At 43.9% G+C, this 19,230-nt stretch overlaps 1 protein-coding gene across 2 annotated transcripts in view; it reads left to right on the top strand.

The window, feature by feature from the left end:
* The window catches only part of LOC107122361 (ethanolaminephosphotransferase 1-like), a 75,128-nt gene that overhangs the window by 6,604 nt on the left and 49,294 nt on the right, over positions 1 to 19,230 (top strand). For both annotated transcript variants that reach the window (XM_015425444.1, XM_015425443.1), the window contains exon 2: positions 16,600 to 16,668. In XM_015425444.1, the coding sequence (XP_015280930.1) occupies positions 16,600 to 16,668 (69 nt within the window). The remainder of the gene's footprint in view (positions 1 to 16,599; positions 16,669 to 19,230) is intronic.

Here is a 19,230-nt window from a genome sequence, read left to right as displayed (position 1 = left end):
GAAACGGACTCTCAAGCCCGGGAAAGTTCGTCCTTGCTTCTGTTTTCTTGAAGACTACGGTTTCTTGATTTGTTGACTTGTCTAAAGAATTAAAAATAATTACTATTGTTAGTTCAAAACCAAATGAACTTGTGCAGCAATATGTTGTTTTTGTATATACCTGCTCCTACACCTGACAGACACCAGCCTGTCTGGTGTTGGGGGGGATTATATTTAAAGGCATCGGGGAGGCTGGGCCAGCAGCAGTGCTAAGGCAATCCTGCTGAGCAAACCTCCCCGGCGGCTGTAAGCATCCCACCTCCTCTCCTACACCTGATGCCTGTCCAGTGTAGGAGGGGGAGGGGGGAGGAGTATTAGAAGTCACTGTGGAGGTGGGGCTGCACCTGACAGACAACAGCCTGTTAGGTGTAGGAGGTGGGGGGAGTGTGTTGGAAGCCATCAGAGAGGCTGGGCCAGCAGGTTTGCTTCACCTCACAGGTGGTTCTTGGCCATTCTTGATTTCCTCAACTGTCATTAGCTCTCTGCAGTCCCCTGTAACTGTTGGTGTTTTGTTTTTTTTACCTCAGAACACTGAGCTCTGCAGCTGACCAATCAGAAAGTGGGGGGTGCAGCGAGGCAGCTGCCTGGAAGCTGCATAGGAATCAATGGGGGGAGCACATTTTCCCCCTTTCGACCCACTTAGGGGTCGAATTTCTTAAAAAATCCCTTCTTAGTGAGCACGTACACCACGGCAGGAGTGCTCTCCCCGAATTTGGTGTCTCTAGGTCCAGCGGTTTGGCCTGGGCATTGATTTTACAGTGGGGGACTTTCTTTTTATATATATATACAAGAGACCGTGTGTGTGTATACCCCCCCTTTCATTTTGGCTCAAGTTTGATGCCTTCTTCTGATATAAGGAGGCTTCCTTCAATTTAAGTATACAGTGGGAAAAGTACAGAAAAAATACCAAGCACTAGTAATACACAGTGGAAAAAGTACAGAAAAAATACCAAGCACTACTAAAACACTAGTGGTGCCTAGAACAGAGGTGTTCACTAGGTAGCCCATGAGTCTGTTGCTATATATAATCTACCCACAATCCTTTTTTTTGTATTTTTGCATTTTCGTGTGCATGTGTGTGTGCCCATGCCTGGAAGTCATAGCAACCTCTGGCAACTCCAACTGGGACATGGAGGATGTTCAGAGAAGTGGCTTGATAGCCTGCCTCTGCCTCCCAGCCCTGGTATTCTTTGAAGGTCTCCCATAAGGGCTGTAACTAGCCAAGGGCTCTTTGGGTGACACTCCCTCCTGATTTTGCCCTGCCTTCTCTTCTCCCAGACCTCTCCCCCTCCCCTGGTCCCACCAACAGCGACCACAATGGGCGGTTGGCCAGGAGAACTAGGAGGAAGAGGAGGGGGATAGGCAGGGAAGCGGGCAGCAAGGTCTACCCCTGCCAGCTCGTGCTGACCTGGGTGGCCAGTAGTTTGTCACATGAGGGTTGGTGGCGCAGCGAGGCAGGCGGGTGGCTAGGCTTCCTCACCAAGTTGCTTGGGGCTCTAGCACCACCAGATTGGGCTCTGCGGGACCGGAGAGTGATAGGGACCCTCCCTCCCTGACTGCTGTGGTGCTTCTCTCTCTGCAGGTTATTTCTACACAGTAATGCACTTAATGTAGAGAATCTGAAACATTTGACACAGCCACCACCTGGAGCTTGGCAATTCTAACCCTGAGACATAAACTGGCCCCCTTGTTTACCCTGTTGCTGGGGGATCAGAAGAGGGACCTTGAGCTTGTTTGCAGGTTCTAGCAGGGGAGCACAGCTAGATGTCTAGAATCACACTGGTGGCAAACGCAAACTCATATCAAATCCTTGTGGAATATCCTGCCTGAGGAGGTCTGGAAGGCTCCCACACTCCTGGCTTTCCAGACTATGCAAAACTGAATTATTTAAGATAACTTTTCTACTCAGGTTTTAGAGTTGCACCGTACTAAATGATCCATAAAATAATTTAGATAAATTATTAGGGAATGCTGTCTATCCTACTGTGTATAGCTTGCTGACACTAGGACCCTACTATGGCCCAGGTCACACAGGCCGGAAAATGCAGGGGGGAAGTGTTGCTGTTTGCCCCGGAGCAAAATAATGTGCGGCTGCCCGATCACACGTCCCGTCGAGGTCCCGTGGTTAGGGCGTGAGGTGCCGATCACATGGCTATCCTGCAGCGTGGCAAAGAAGCAGCGCAGTGCGATCACACCAGCAATCGCTAGGCGCCACTTCCGTGGTAAACGGGAATATTTTTTTCTCACCAAAAGGTGAACATGCGCATGATTGTGTGCATCCTGTGCAGTTTTTTAAAAAAACTAACTGGTTTGCGATGGGGCTAGGATGGGACGTGATCAGACATCCACACTTGCCCCGTGTTTTCTGGAAACTAGTACATCGTAAGTACTAGTTTTTTACTCCGTATCTTCAGCACGAAGCCACGGGTTAGCCACGGGTGCACTACACTTCCCAGATGTTGCGGTGTGATCACGCCCAGAAAATCCGCCTCTCATCCGTATCTTTAGTGCGGCAAATGCTCCGTGTAATGTAATTTTTTCATCATTTAATGTCTCATATTAATACTTTTGTTTTGCTTCAGTTTTGTTTTAGATTTCTCATTGTTTCTACAATCCAAATCCTATTGTATTGTTTATTGAATATATCATCTTGTCAATTGTACACTCTGTGTGCTCCGCCTTGAGGCCAAGTGAGAAAGGCGGACTATGAATAATGTAAATAAATAATAAATAAATAAAAAATATAATCTACTCACACTCTTAATGGTTATTCCTACACAGTACTGCACTTAATGTATGGAATCTGATGTTTGAAGTAGCCCTTAGAAGTCCAGATTCACTCACCTTCTTTTCCATGTGTATAGTAGGCAATTGCTTCTAAACAGAAAGTTGTTAATTGGAGGGTTGCCAATGTCCAGGTAGGGCCTGTGTGCCTTCACAGCTAAAATAATAGCTTCTTAGTACCAAATTTCTAATAAGCCTGGATGAAGAAGAAAGCAGAGAGTGGACTTCCGGTCTATGGCTCGGCGATGGCGGACACTCTCCCCGATCGTTGGGGTGGTATTCCGCACTCCAGTGGGGTTGGAGAGGTGCCACCTCAAGTGGCACTCCCAGGTGAGCCTTAGTGAAAGGGGCGCTGGAGGAGCGACCTCTTCAATGGCGCAATGCCGGAGAATTGAGGCGCTCCTTTGCCCCAATCGGTCCGCCCCCTGTGAGGTTCGGTTTTTACCGAGCTTAGCCGATGCCGACCGGGACAAGCAGCGAGGGTTATCGATTTAACGAAGTTACAAGGAGTCTGGATGCAGACAGGCATTGAATCGGAGAATGAGCCAAGCGAAAACCTTTTTTAAAAAGTGAGTTCTCCCCCCCCCACCCTCCGGAAAGCGGCGTCGGGGAAGATTCCCAGGCGTAAACAAACTGAAATGTTCTAACAAAATAGGGGGGGAGGAGAGAAAAGAATTGCGGGAGTGTGCAGGAGACTTAGCTGTGTTTGCAGAAAAACTTGAGAGTTTTTTCGAAGAAGAGTGAAGTTGGTCTTCTAGTGTAAACAAAGTAGAAAAATGGCCGGCACGCGAGGAAAGCCAGGCAGACAAATTGGGAGGGGCGGTCAGAGTCCGAGGGGCGAGGAGACAGAAGACTTGCTCTCTATGCTAACGGATCTGCTGAAGCCAATAAACGAAAGACTCGATGGTATTAACCAGCAGATGACCACATCCAACCAAAGTCTTGCAAAGCAACAGCAGCAGATTGCCGAGCTGGTTATCAATCCAAACAGATGAAAAGCTTAAAGAGACAGTACACGACACCAAAAAAGTTAAAAAGAAAGTTGGTCTGCTAGAACAGAGGCAGGATTTACAGGAAGGCAGATTATTGAACCTGCAGATGGAAAAAGCAAACAAGACACTCAGATTCCAGGGGATAGCTGAAGCGCAAGGAGAAAACTTGAAAAAGATGATGGTAGAGCTTATCGCACCGGCGATGGGTTGTGCAGCAGCAGAAGCGGAAGCTGAAATCGAGATGGTCTATCGATCATACTCAAAATACATAAAACGGAATAACCTGCCGGGTGAAATTGTCGTTAAGTTTCTTCAAAGACAAACGAGGGATGATATCCTGAAAGCAACAGCAGCTAATCCCCTGCAGCTGGGAGCTGCAACTATCAGAGTTTTAAGAGATGTTCCATTCGAGGTTCGTGAGAAAAGAAAAGCCTACAAAAAGCTGATATCAACATTGCAGATCAACCAAATTTCGTATTCCTGGAATTTCCCGGAAGGTGTCGTGTTCAAATATAAAGACAAAAGGGAAAAAATTGACTCGGTTTTTAAAGCAGAAGAATGGTTGAAGCAGTTTTTCGGATCGAAGGAGGAAGAACAGCAAGAAGGAGTGGGCGGAGCAGTCACCATAGAAGACAGGGACGACGACCAAGGAGCATCAGGTGGCGAGGCCAAAGAGACATATGATTTGCGGCTTAGAAGACCAAAGTAACTCTTTGGAGACTTGAAACTTGCAAGCAGGGATGAAGATGAAAGAACTCTTTGCGCACACAAAAGAAGATGGAGAAGACACTAACATGGACTTACTAATTTCCGATTGCATTGACTTAAACGAAAAACTTTTTAATTTTGAATACTAACAGAATACTAACTGTTAACAACCCTCTCTCTTGGGATTTTAGTTATAGTGTGGGTTTTTTATTTTCTGTCCTTTATCTCGGGGTAGCTTTTCCCTCCCCTTTTTTCTTTTCTGTAGTGTTTAGGTGTAAAAAAAATAAAATAATAAAGCTACCCTGCTCGCAGGGGATTAAAAAAAGAAAGAAAGAAAGCAGAGAGTGGATATGCAAGATCTTATAGCATTTAATTCTGGCTACCACAGGAAAATCAGTTTGAAATAAATACTTGCTGTTTATAGATTGCTTATAGAGTCCATTTTGTTAGATCATACTTTCAACTTTAATAATTTAAAGTAATGTGCATCTAGTATCCAATCCATGGAATTATTTTCCTGTTTGGAAGTAAATAATGTAAAGACAGTGGGAGTTATTACAGCTGGAACTATTGTGTTGGCTATGGACTTATTTCTGTTATCAATGATGTATGCTACGAGGCACATGGGAAATTTATAACCGGGCAGGAATAACAGTCTTATTGGAATGATTAACTCATGCATTTAGCTCAGAGAGAGACTGAATCCAAAAGCTTTACTGTTCTCAATTCTGTGTCAGAGCTGAGCACAAGGCATGTGACATTAGCTATGCATAAGGGACATTAAGGTTTCACCCCAACTCCCTAGACACACCCATTGTCCACACATTAGATGGTTATGTGTGCATGGTGGCCTACACACAGTTGCCAGTATGCACATGGGTTGTATGACACATGAGACAGACAGCATGCCTTCAGGAAATATTTTGTTTGTATGCCCTAGAAAGAAGCAGCTGCAGACTGGGATGGAGGTGAAGTCAGTGTTCCTCCCAACATGAGAGAATGGCCCCTTTCAGACAGCCTTTGTCATCCATTTTGGAAGCCAGATGCTTTTGTATTTTTTGTATCATTTCACACACAACCGTTTTAGCAACTGGCTGCTAATGGATTTTATTCACCTTTTCATACAAAGCCACTTGCGTCCAGTTAGCAAAGTGGGGTTGAGCTGTTCTTGAAGTAAACGGCTTTCTTCCATTTAAGCCCTTCATTGTGCTTCTGAGTTGCTGTAGTGTGCTTTTTAAAATGTCTACAGTGCTTCCAGTAGTGCCACACTTTCCCCCTTGCCCTTTTTTTGCCACACAATCTTCCTCAAACTTTTAAAAACCATTCTAAGTTGAGTGCTATAGCGCTAGACCAGTATAGCACTTCAGTGCTACAGCAGCACCAGAGATGCCTGAAGTGCTATATTGGTCTAGAACTACAGCGCTCAACTTAGAACTTTTTTAGTTCAAGGACGATCGCACAGCTAAAAGGGGCGGGGGGAAGTGTGGCGCTGTTTGAAATGGCTAGATCACTTCAGAAATGGCTCATTAACAGAATGAAATTCTCTGTATGAAACCTCCATCCCTGTATTGCTTTACTCAGAACCAGGCCAACAATGGATAACATCCACTTTAGAATGGTAATGTGAAAGGGGCCAATGTCTCAGACCGGATGAGATCTGTGATTAGAAAGGACCTGAGGTCTCTCAGAGATCAATGAGAACCAAATTTATGAGATTTCTAAATAAGCTTAGTTATCATGTACAAGCAGCCATACAGTTTCCTAATGTGAGTCATGTCATCATTGTCATTCCCAGCTATTAGCCCTACCAGGAAAAAGACAAACCTCGGTATTAAGAAAGCAACAATGGGGGTATTTTTTAAAAATAATTGGAACATTCTGGCAAGGTAAGCTAAACTTTGCCCTTTCTCTTGCCATACTGTGGTGCTTGAAGCACTTTTTCCTCTAGCTATTTTCCTGTATTGGAGCCTGCCCGGGGGGAGGGGGGGGATGCTTAGAGTTCCCTGTAAAACAGGGAACATGTTATCCTGCAAAGCTAAAATTCACCAGAGAGGATTGTTAGGTACTAATCATAGGCATTTCATCCCAATTAGATAGAAAACTCCCAGTCAGAAATGTGTTTCCAACTAAAACAAAATAAAAATAAAAATGGAATAAGGAATAAGAAGAGTAATAATAAAAAGGAAAACAAAAATGACCTAAAATAACTTAACATAAAATTTATCTTTATTTCTCTGTTATTTATTATCATTATTTACCTATTTAAACAATTTTAAAAGCTCTGGGTTCCTTTGAGAGCAACAAAACTGAAATGGTTTCTACTGGCAGTGCTGCATCTTATAACATCTAACAAACAGCTATTTAACACACAAAATAATAATTACATATCATAGTTAATATGTTGATATTTTCATTTTTTATAAATTGCCTTGTTTTTTAAACTGAAGGAGTAGGTTAAATGTTATAAACATCGAACTGTTTGGATTCATTAAGATACATAAAGTAAGAAAAATGAGCAGTCATCGGATCAATTTTAAAAGTGCTTTGCTTGTAGCAGAAAGTCACAAAACTAAAAAGTGTTTTTCTAGCTTAAATTTATCAGAGCAATTACAGAGCATGTTTTTCTTCAAAAAAGATATTAAACACCATTATTTTGCCTGCTGCTGTGCCCGAAATCATTTTGTACCTGCATTATTTATAGTACTGTCCTTGAAGTAAATATCTAATTTTATTTTATTCTAGCATCATTTCATGCATAATTAACATCTAAAGTAGTGACTTGCATTATAGGATATCGATTTTCTTTACCTATTTTGGGCCATGGTGGCTCTCTCTATGGTTTTAAACATTATTTTCTACATCAATCCAATTGCTTTCAAGAGAGATTCAGTATCTTGTCTATAATTAACAGAAATTAGGCCTGATGCTGAATGAGACAAGTTTGCCTGTATATTTCTTAAGGAACCAATGCTTTGTTCTCATTGGCCATTCATATGTTATTAGCTGCATGTATATCTGTCAATAAGTATACATACATACTAAACATGAAAATGGCATGTAAGGCAACATTCAGTGCTCATGTGCTTTCTACTTGTACCTTCACTTGAAATTCACCTGCTCAACCTGTATAAATTAGGCTTTGCTTCCTGTGTTTTGGTCATTCTTGCTATATTTTGAACTTTGTGGATAACTGGTGGACAGCAGAACAGGAGCAGCTGTGAGAACAGGGTTACCAGGCCCCCATTGGGAGCATGGGATCCCATGCCGTCAGTTCCCATTTCCTGCCATTGTTCAGAGCAGCAGTGGAAGAAAAAATAAGAATGGCTCTTGGGCCAATGGTGTGATATCCCTTCTGGAGGAGATCCAGAAATGCCATCAGTCCTCTCTAGGAGTCACTAGAAACTCTGTGGTTTTACCATAAATTCACTCACACACACACAGAGAGCAGTGATTACTAAAGAGGTGTGACATCATTTCTGGGTTTTCCTGGAAGTGATAAAACATTGTCACCAATAACTGCCTCCATGTGTCTCCCTGCCCAGTCTCCTTGTACTTAAGAAAAATTCATTTCCCCCCACTCTGGTTCAGTTCCCTTAATTATTTTTAAAATGTGTTTGTGTTGCACATGGCAGGGTTATGCATGCAAGTCTTCTGAGGCAGAGGAAGCTCCCAGAAAGCATGTGGTATGCAGTCTGTATATACAAATACCTCAACCATCACCTCTCTGTAGCAGTCTCAGTTTTACATGCTACATTAGCCTCCTGTGACTTGTCACTGCCCACCATCTGCCTACCCTTTTGCTTCCTATAGTGCTGTCAGTCATTCCTGCAGTCTAGCTCCACCTAGGTTCATAGTAGTTAGAGTGTTGGACTAGCACCATGGAGATAAGAGTTTGCCCCCTCTCCCATGACGCTTTCTGGGTGACCTTGGGCCACTTGTTCTCTGACAGCCAAGCCTATCTCTCAAACTGTTGTAAGGATAAAATGCAAGGAGGGGGAAGCGACATATATGTCACCCTGGCCTCCTTTAGAGTAGAGACCCTGTAACCTTGCAGAGGCTGCAGGTAGTTTTGAAATGCTGACGGGATAGAGGATACTACCACTAAATGGTTGCCACAGGTTGGAGGAGGAATTACCAAGTGTAGGGAAGTTCCAAGTCAAGGGTTGTAGAACAGATGCAATTCTTCCAAACAGGTGTTGCCTGCAGAGGCAATGACAATGCCCCTTGTGCTATTCTAAAGAGCCTCCTGCACCAAAAAGGTGAGGAAAGCCAGGATTGTCTGTTGCTTTGAGGAAGGAATGTTTGATTTCAGTTACCAAAGAAAGGGGAGAGCTTTATCCATGTGTGTGCACAAGAAGAGGTTTCCAAGGCCAGAGATATATGAAATTTTGTGTTTATGGCCAAGCTGAAGTAACACAGCTACGGTGTTTCCACCAGGGAGGAGCTCAGTGCTTGGCTAGTTAGGCAGTTGGTGGGTGTAAACCAAAGCTCCCTGCTAGTTTGTTTGTTTCATTACATTTAATGCCAGGAAACTGGACATTAAATGTAATGAACACAGGTGATATTCTAAAGAAACTTTGCAAATGTTCCTCAAGGAAGGAGGAAATGGCAGCAGCCATTCTGGAGGGATCTTTAAAGATGGAGGACTACAAATCCATTTGCCAAATGCCCAGTCTTCATACCTTAGCTGAGTAGAGGCTTTACTATTCTGTATAATTTTTCCTTCTCCTGCAGCATAATTGAAAGAAAGAGTTAATCAAGCTTCTAGAACTAATCTTTGTTCTTTTTCAGGTGATTGATACTAGTATCCTATTCCAAACAGTATCTTGTTATTTCATGTAATTTATTCATAATACATTGGGGGGGGGGCCTTCATGAATCTTTCCCTTGTTTCTCTTTCCCACAAGTAGTACTTTCTTCCCTTGGGAAAGTTGATTCCCTGGGTCATCGGACCCACATGACCTAACATTCATGACAGTTGGAGGGCTACAGTGAGCAGAGGGAAGGGAGAAAAGATCACCTCCTCCTCCCTCTTCAACAAGTTCAGCTTTGGTGATGGAAGAGGTAGGAGAGCAATGTCAGGTAGAAGAAGGGAAACATCCACATCTGGTAGGTCACTGGATCTATCCCATGAGAAGCCTGGCTCTGAGCTCCTGCAATCAGACTGACAACACAATACTTACTGCAGTATAAATCCAGATTGCCTCTCCACCTCATTCTACATCATCTACAAAGGCCCCGGTCACAAGGGCCGTATATCGCCGAGGGCGTGGCTAATTGCCCCGGCGCAGTTTGATCCACGATTACGCAATCAGACGCGCCGGCGGCACACCACGGGTCCTTCCCTTGGCGCCAGCGTGTAAACAAGGGTGGCGATCACATGACGATCCTGCAGCGCGGCAAAGAAGCGGCGCGGCGCGATCACACCAGCAATGGCTAGGCGCCGCTGCTGTGACAAACGGGGTCATTTTTTTGAAAAGCCGAAACGGCACTTTCGCTTTCCTCTTTGTGCGCATGCGCCGTTGGGTGCTTGTGCACATCTTGTGGGGACTTGGGGGGGGAACTGTTTGCGACTGGACATGGGCAGGCGCCGGATGCCATGGACTACCACCGGAAACGCGATCAGACGCCAGCCCTTGCCCCGCATTTTCCAGAAACTAGTACCTCGGAGGTACTGGTTTTTTACACCGCATCTTCGGCAGGAAACCTCGGGTTCGCCACGGGAGCTCTATGCTTCCCAGATGTTGCGGTGTGATCACGCCCGGAAAATCCGCCTATCTTCCGTCTCTGTAGCGTGGCTAATGCTCCGTGTGACCGCAGCCAAAGTAAGATAAATGAATGACTTCTAAATGCTTGATTCCTTAGTACAATGAGACTACACGCTGACTCTCCAGCTGAGCTCACCTGCTTAAGTTATCTGCACTGTATTTACTTTTAGTTATTGCTTTCTGGTTGTGCCACAGTTACAGTTTAGATTGTGTAATTGTGATGAACTGATAACGTGTGGATGTTATTGTTTGGTGGCAGGGGACTTTTAAGTACATGACATTAGTTGTACATCTTAGATGAATGGAGGATTTTGTGTGCTGCACCTGGACTCTTGGGCATCAAACCGTTACTGTTTGGCTCTGTGCAAGCACAATATCTCTACTCTCTTTACCACTGGTTTCTCCACTGGGCATACAGACTCTATTATTTTACTGCTGACCTGCGCTCCACTCCTTGGTCCTTGGGCTCAGCCCCTGACCTACTGTGTTTCTCTCCTTGACCCTTCCCACACCTTCCTTCTTTCAGCAGCTTCTAGATAAACATGAGTTTGACCTATGAAAATTCTGCTTGCTGAAGCCAAACTTATTAGGTACTTTCTCATTCCCTCTGTCCCATTCAAGTACAGACAGCACTACATAGAATGACAGCCTGTAGAAGAAGCTAGCAAGGAATCATTTCCCCTGTAGTTAAAGTACATATATACAGTTTCTGTTTCCTTTAAGGAGCATTTTACAGTGTCATCCTAAACAGAGTTACACCCTTCCAAATTCATTTAAATCAATGGGCTCAGAAGGGTGTAACTTCTAAGAAGGTCTATTCAGTTCTCCCTGGAATTATGTTCCATGTTAGTCAATGGTGCTTAGTCCCAAGAAAGTGTCTTTAGGATTGCAGCCTTGTTTACCTTGTTTAGGTGTCTGACAGTACAATCCTATACAGAGTTATGCCCATGTAAATCCATTAACTTCAATGGGTTTAGCTTGGAATAGCTCTGCAGTCCCAAACAGATGGGATTAAGAAGCAATCCCAAACAGGCCTGCTCAAAAGTAAGCCCCAATTTATTCAGTGGGGGTTATGTCTAGGAAAGTGCTGTATGGATTGCTCTATGGATTATCACCTAAAGCACTGTTAACACTTAAAAGTCATAGGAATTTACCAGAGATTTAAGACAGAGGGGTGAGCACTATACAAACAGCTGAAAGCATATAGATGATACATGCAATATGATATAGAAGGCTGGAAGATATGAGTGAATCTTGGCTGGATGCAGTGGCTACTTACCGTAAAGTGAGATGGCAGTGCTAATATATACCTGGAATTAATATTATCTGCCCTGGAAGTCCTGCTCCTAACTCCCAGATCTGAGTTTGTTCATGTTCAGTGATGCTATCTTCCTTTCTTTGATCATGTTCAAACATTGACCTTTAGCATAAAATAGATTCCACTGTGGACCTCTGAGGCAAATTAAGCCCTAGTATGGAGGATTACAGTATTATCCCTTGAGTAAAGGATAGAATTCCTGAGCTCTGGTGTGTCTTGGGCTGAATATTTGAGATGCTCTGCTTTAAAAGTACTAAGAATGATAAGAAATTCAACTGTAGTCAACATTAATAAAATGTGAATTAGGTTGATCCTGTTGACAGCAGATAACCAAATTTCCAGAAAGTCTGTATTAGTAAGACTGCAGGCTGTCAGGATGCTGGATACAACCAGCAATGCCCTTTAATGGGCGAGTAACTAGCTAACTAGTTACCAGTGGCCGTGGTGGCTCAGAAGTTAAGATGCTGAGCTGCAGAGTGGAAGGTCTATAGCTTGGCAGTTCAAGACCCGAGTGCCGCGTGATGGAGTGAGCTCCCGTCTCTGGCCCCAGCTCCTGCCAGCCTAGCAGTTCGAAAGCAAGAAATTGCAAATAGATAAATAGGTACCGCTTCGGTGGGAACAGCATTCCATGCGCCTCAGTGTTTAGTCATGCTAGCCACATGACCACAGAGAAGTCTTCGGAAAGTGGTGGCTCTTCAGCTTGGAAATGGAGATGAGTACTACCCCCTAGAGTTAGATTCGATTGGCTTTTGAGCAAGGGAAACCTTTACCTTTAACTAGCTAACAGGTGCAGAGTGATCTTAGGGATTGTCTCACAGATCTCACAGTTTAGAGCAAGGGTGACCAAACTGTGGGTTTATGGAAGAACAGGTGGGAAGTTGGTAATGGGGAACAGCCCCCCCTTTCCGAAAAGGCAGCAGGATTACCTTAGAAACTAGTAGGATTTACCATAATTGGAATCTGATTTTGTAAGAGTTCTTATATCCTTTTCAGGAATATAGACAATCCAAATTAATCAAGCAGTTTAGTATAGTGTTACCTTATTCAGTGTACCATGGGTTATTGTTTCATGACCTGTTAAGCATTAGCTGTTAATATGCTGTATGTCTGAATGCTCTGGTATGATTCTGTAACTGCTGTCAGCTTTAATGTCCTGCAATGACTTTATATGAGTGGCCAGATCCAGTTAGTTGAGGGGGAGGAACAGAAGTACCTCCAGAAGTACCTCCAAGACCTAACTGGAATTCCAGCAGGGCCTAACTGGAGTTTGGTTTTGATAACACTCAGGACAGCATCACACAGATGCAGCACTCACTGATTTCTTTGTACCCTCTATGAGCACAGTATGAAGGAGATGTATGGCTGGCAAGACATTATTTGGAGTTTAATCTTTTTGATCCTACAGGCTGCATCCAGAATACACAGCCTCAGTGTCAGCAGTACTGTTTGTCATGTTGTCCTCATTTGTTACAAAACATTACATTGCTTTATCATTCTGTTTTTTTCATTATGAAATATATTTGCATATATTTATAGTTGTGTGTGTTTGGTTTATGGTTATCTACAGACAAAGAGGGATCAAACTGTCAATGAGTGGACCTGCTTGCTTTTTACAGATGGTTATACAAATTGAGTAACTGAATAAATACAGCTGTATGGGGAAGAAATTACGTATTTATACCAAAAAGTGTATTGACATATTCATCTTACTGAAAGCTACTGACAAGAATTGGAATAAACCGTCCTGTCCTGCTGCTGCTGAGATCCCCTGTAATATCTGACACTAATTTCTATTTGAGGGTTGGAATAGGCTGTTAGTCTATAATTGACTATTCCATTTTGCTAGAGGCAGTACATGGCTTAGTGTGCCTGCCAACTCTAATATGTAGACAAGTTAAAACATGTGCACTGTTTTCAAACTTATTTTCCTTTATAGTTAGCAACATGAACAAAATCAATCAGTGGTAGATAATGTTCAACTTAATATAGCATAAAAGTAGAATATAGCTGTCAAGTTTATAGATTGCATAGACACAATAGCAACTGCATTTGCGTTTCTATATAAATGCATGGAATTGATCCACTCTGTTGTTCAGAGGAGGCAGAACAGGCTAAATTATGGGCCTGAATGCAATATTATGCTGAACAAACACTATGGAATTCTCCAAGTGTTCCTGACCTATCTTATTCTTCTGTGCCTGCATTGACGCACATGTGTGTGAAAACATACAATCAGTTAAGTTATTTCACTCTTGTTCCACAATGAAAATACAAATAGTATGCTGCAGCAAATATAACTGTTTATGACTCCTATTAGTTGACTAAGAGAGCAATCCTAAGCACGTCCATTTTACAACATTACTCAGGTCTGCTCAGTGGGGGTTACTTCCAGCAAAGTGGTTTTAGGATTGGCTGCTAAGATGAAGTTCTCATATGTTGCGATGAGTAGAAAAAAGATTTGAAAGTATAATTTGGTGTACAAGCATACTGATGAAAGAAACAAAGAGGAAGTCCCCCCCAGTGTTCTATTGGCTGCCTGCCAGATTCAAGATGTCAGATTTCTTTGCCACTAACAGACAGCCAAATGTCATAGTTCAAAAGCAGACCCAAAGGGACAATCGTGGTAGATGCTCTGAAGATGCAGTAGACTCAGGGTCTACTATATACCTCCCTCCCACTCTCTAGAATGGTAAGAACAATGAGACACTACAGGCAGGTATAAAAACAAACAAGTCCCAGTAGCCCATTGTCAGATCTCTGGCCACAGACATCATGCATCAGGGTCTGATTTGGCTGGTGACCGGAAAAAAGCCCACACGGAAAAAAGCCCACACAGAAAAAAGCCCACATGGAAAAATACCATCTAAAGCGCCATAGATATTTATAATTGTGGATAACCATTCATCTCCATTTATGAGAATGAGCAGGTATTACCTATATTTTATATTGTTTAGGATTAAACCATGTCATATCCACATGCAACAATTTGTGTTGTGATATTATCAAGTATAATCTTAATATAATCCCTTACGTATTGGCCATTTCCAGCTCTCCCATTGGCTGTGCAGTGCGCTCCATCAGCCATTGGCCCATCAACCGCCACTCAAGAGTAATCGCATGCCATTGGCTGGGTGCTGGGTCTGCTCCTATTCCCCGCCCACTGCCACCTCAGCCACTGTTCCGATTTGGCTGAAGTGCCTTCCCTTGGCCTCAGACAGAGAGGGGCAGAGATTGACTTCTACCCCATTCTACCTCCTCTCCCTTAGCTCTGCTCTGAGCTGGGTGCCTTTCAAGGCCCTAGCCAGGCCTGGACCATAGCCAGTGGCCTCCCCCTACCCCGAAACCCTGTGGGGATATGTCCAAGCCCATGAGGGACCAATAGTAACTTCTCAGCAATCTCTCCCCTGCCGTTCCCCTTTCCTACTCCCAGGATGGAGCTGCCAGACAGCTGGTTGTCAGGCAGCTGGCTGTTAAATATCAGCTGGCTGGCATCTGGACCTTTACAGACTGTATCTATGGCCCTACCAGGCCAAATGTCCGGTTTTTGGATCTCATTGCCTTCATAGGAGTTGTGGCCTTTTCCCTTGATACTGGATCACTTTCACAAAGACCCTTCTCAGCCTCAGTTGTGCTGGTTGACTGGTTGGAGACTGAAAGATCATTTTAATGAGAATGCCATCTTCTGAGTGTTTATCGTCCTTCTGGTTTCATGCACTTATTAGGGCATACATGAACTATAAGGCCTTTCTTGCATGGTGTGATTGCTCAGACAAGTCCTGCCATTAGGACTACAGAGTGTGCTGACTTGCTGCTGCTCCTGACCTAGCAACAGTGTTGATCTGGGCCTCCATTGAAAGCAAGGCATCCAGGATCACTCCAAGGCTCCTCACTCTCGGCGTTGGTGTCAACGGCAGTACAGAAGCTGCTTATATTTTCATTCCAACTTTATGGCAAATGATGAAAAAGCTGTTGCTATCCTTTTTCCTGATTTAATTAATGGCAATTCCATAAAGAAAAAATAAAAGAGGAGTAAGCACATCATAGAAAGGTTGTTGACTTTGCAGAATTGGCTGCTAAGATCCCTGATAAATGAGTAAACAAACTATATTGACTATTATGGTGATAGTGAATCAGTTTTAATTGTTGCTTCTGAATATAAAAGACTTATAAATTAGATTTCCAAATTATTATGACTTGTGCTTGTATAATATCTCAGTTACCACTTCAGTTACTATGAATTATTACTTTTTAAACGGTAAATGTAAAGCTCTGTTTTTCAGAAGAAATGCCTATTCTTAAAAGGTATTTACATTGTCATATTGTAAATAAAACCAAAACTGAAATGATCACGGCAAACAAGCATACTAGTCAAAAACATAGATCCGGGTGGGGTAGCCATGTTGGCCTGAAGCAGCAGAACAAAGTTTGAGTCCAGTGGCACCTTTAAGACCAACAAGACCAGCATATAATAAAATGTTTTGACAGATGCAAACAAGAATAACAAGCTAAGTTTATAAGGTCATCATTGTTTGGATTTAATTCTAGGGGGGAAACTGTGAGGCAAATAAATATGTCAAAATTGATGATAGATGTGTAAATGTATCCTTATTAATTATGTATCCTTATTAATTATGGAGTGCTAAGAGCAATCACCCAAGACTCTGCTATCACGCTCTATCTGTCTCCTCCATGCTTGAGAGGATATGACCTCTGCCTTATATTTATATGTATGGCCTGGCAAGTTCCATTTCACTGTGTCTGAGGAAGTGAGCACATGAAAGCTCACACCTTGACTAAAACTTCATTGGTCTTAAAGGTGCCCCACTGGACAAGCTGTGTTCAAATCAAAAACACATTTATGTTGTCAACAGAGTGTATGGAAAACTTTACTTTAAAGTTAGGTATTAAAATACCACCTTTCTTCAACACCAATCAAACTCATCTTTGAAAATGTTCTGTTTTAATGCTTATGTATTTGTTTTGCTTGCAGTACAGAGCTGTGGATTCAAACCCTTTATCTGTATATATTATGCAGCCATTATGGAACAGAATTGTAAAGGTAAGAGTCTTACTGTATTGAGGATAATTAAATTATGCTTTGAATATGGTTTCATGACATCCTGTGTTTAGATGATTGTCTACTTTGGAACAGTTAATGAAAAAATTAAATATAAAAGCAATCACTATAATTACCATTTAAAGTACATTATGGTTTTAATACCGTAGGATGCTATACATTTCCTACCAAAACAGCCCTTTTAGATAGATCAGGATAGACGTGAAAACAAAATATTTATTTCTTTATTTACAATATTTCTATTCCACCTCTCCAGAGCCCTGCTCAATGTGGCTTACAATGAAAGAAACAGCATAAGCACAAGCCATTAGACATTTAATTTATTTAAAACATTTCTACCCGATCAGGGTCCACAAAGTGGCAAACATCAGAAACATTAAAACATTAAGCAATTAAAGTAATTCAATTAAAGTTATAAAGTAATTCAATTAAAAACACATAAACAGCAGTAGAAGGAGGGCTAGACATAAGCAACATAAAAACTGTCCATAAAATAGAGCAGACCATTCAGAAGCTGATAACATACACCCCCTTATTAAAAGCCTGGGTAAAAAGAAATGTTTTAGCCTAGTGCCTAAAAGAAAGTATAGTAGGTGCCAGGCAAGCTTCACCTATAGTAGGTGCCAGGCAAGGTTCTACCATGAAAAATGCCCTGTCTCTGAAGGCAGGGACAGAGAGAGCAGAACTTAGGCAGATCTTAAGTGAAGGGCTGGATAATATTGGAGGAGGTGTTCTTTCAGGTACCATGGTCTCCAGCACTGTGAATTCTGCCTGGAAATATCAGCACTGTGAATTCTGCCTGGAAATATATGGGTAGCCAGCGCAAATCTTTCAGCACAGGGGCAATATGATCCCTGTGACCAATTCCTGACAATAGTCTGCTCACTGCATTTTCCAGTTGAAGTTTTCAAACCATTTTCAAAGGCAGCCCCATGTAGCACTGTCACAACTCAGGTGGGGTGTCACCACTCTGGATTTAGGTTCCCTTGAGAATGCCCAGAGTACCCTCCCAAGACCTTTAGACCTCCCTTTTGGCCTGAGAGGCCAGCTGAAACCACCACCGGAAAGATCACGGATAGAAAGAGAAAAAAGCCAGAAGAAGCCGAGCCAACGAGCCATTCCAGAAGGAAGAAGATCGAATAACGTCCCTCCACTGGGTGCTGTTAGGACAGTCCCCACCCCAGTATATATGTGGCCATAGGTAAGGGATAACGGTTAACTGTAAGCTGCTCAGAGACCCCCTGGGGGGTTCGAGCGGGGTAGCAAGTTGAAAGAAAGAAGAAAGAAAGAATAATAGGCGTGAGGACCAGGCAGAGTGAAACAAGAAAAAGGTTTATTTTATAGGTGGTCAAACAACAAGGTGCAGAATAATAACAGTAAGTGGGTGAAAAAAAAAGAAATCAAATGGCCTAAATATACACTGTCCCTAGCTCACTATCTCAAGTGGCCTTACACTACTCACCCTGTCCTCAGGATGAGGGTCTCTCCCGTGCAGCAGCCTTTCTTCCGGCTCTGCCCTCTGGAAGAAAGAACAGCTCTTCCTGCTGCTCCAGAACTTTTATTCCCAGCCCTCCTCTTTTCCTATTGGTCCATTTTGGCGCCAAAACTACCCAGGGGTTTCTGGGAGTTGTAGGCCCAGCCTTAGCTACTGCTAGCCAGGGTCCTTGGGCCTAGTAGGCCTCCGGTAGCACAGACCAGATCATGACAAGCACACATTACAGGAATCTAACTTGGATGCAGGCACGTAGCTCGCGCCCCCCGTGGGATTTGTGGGCCCCTCCCCCGATCCTCTGCTCCCCCCTCCCCCAGCCTGAAGACAACGAGAGGCTGGCAGCGGCAGCACTGGAGACCGAGGCGTCGTCAGGGGGGCTTGAGGGGCGCAGTGGCCTCCCCTCCCTCCTCCTCCTCCCCTTCCTCGCTGTGCCCTGGCGGGTTCGTGGACAGCCAGGTGGGCTGTGGCTGTTCCCGGTGGGCCGGGGGTGGAGGAGGGGAAGCAGGAAGGGCCGAAGGGCAGGAGGTAACTTTCCATGCAGGTGACACAGAGTTCGTCTCTGGCAAACCACGGCACTGGTTGTGTTTGGGCTCCGGCGCTTCCTACCTCCCCGCTTCCTGCCCCAGCCAGCCAGCTGGGCTGCAGGGGAGACCCAGCGCATCAGAGGAGCCCCTGTTAGCCCGGAGGGGGGGTGGCAGCCAGAGCGACGTGGACCATGCACCTGGAGGACCCAGGTGTATCGGCAACGCTTGCACCCAGGCGCTGCTGGAGAAGGGCTGCAAGGTAAGGACGGGCGAGCACGGGGGGTGGGGGTGTCCCTGCAGCAGCAGCAGCTCTTCCCGCACCCTGCCGTTCCCCTTCGCTGCGGAAGGCTCTTCGGCTTGGAACCAGAAGAGCACCGTGCCCTAGAGTCGGATTCGACTGGCTTTCGAGCAAGGGAAACCTTTACCTTTACTATATTTACAGGGCTTGTTTGCTGAAGTAGTGCTTTAACAACAGTAGCTCTGTAGATCAAGGCTTCTGAATGGGAAAAGCTGCGACAAAAACACAAC

This window comes from Gekko japonicus, unplaced genomic scaffold, assembly GCF_001447785.1.
Source record: "Gekko japonicus isolate JY-2015 unplaced genomic scaffold, Gekko_japonicus_V1.1 scaffold337, whole genome shotgun sequence".
In the NCBI taxonomy this organism is placed as follows: Eukaryota; Metazoa; Chordata; class Lepidosauria; order Squamata; family Gekkonidae; genus Gekko; species Gekko japonicus.
The sequence above is the reverse complement of the archived record's forward strand: the minus strand, read 5'-3'. Positions and strand labels throughout refer to the sequence as shown.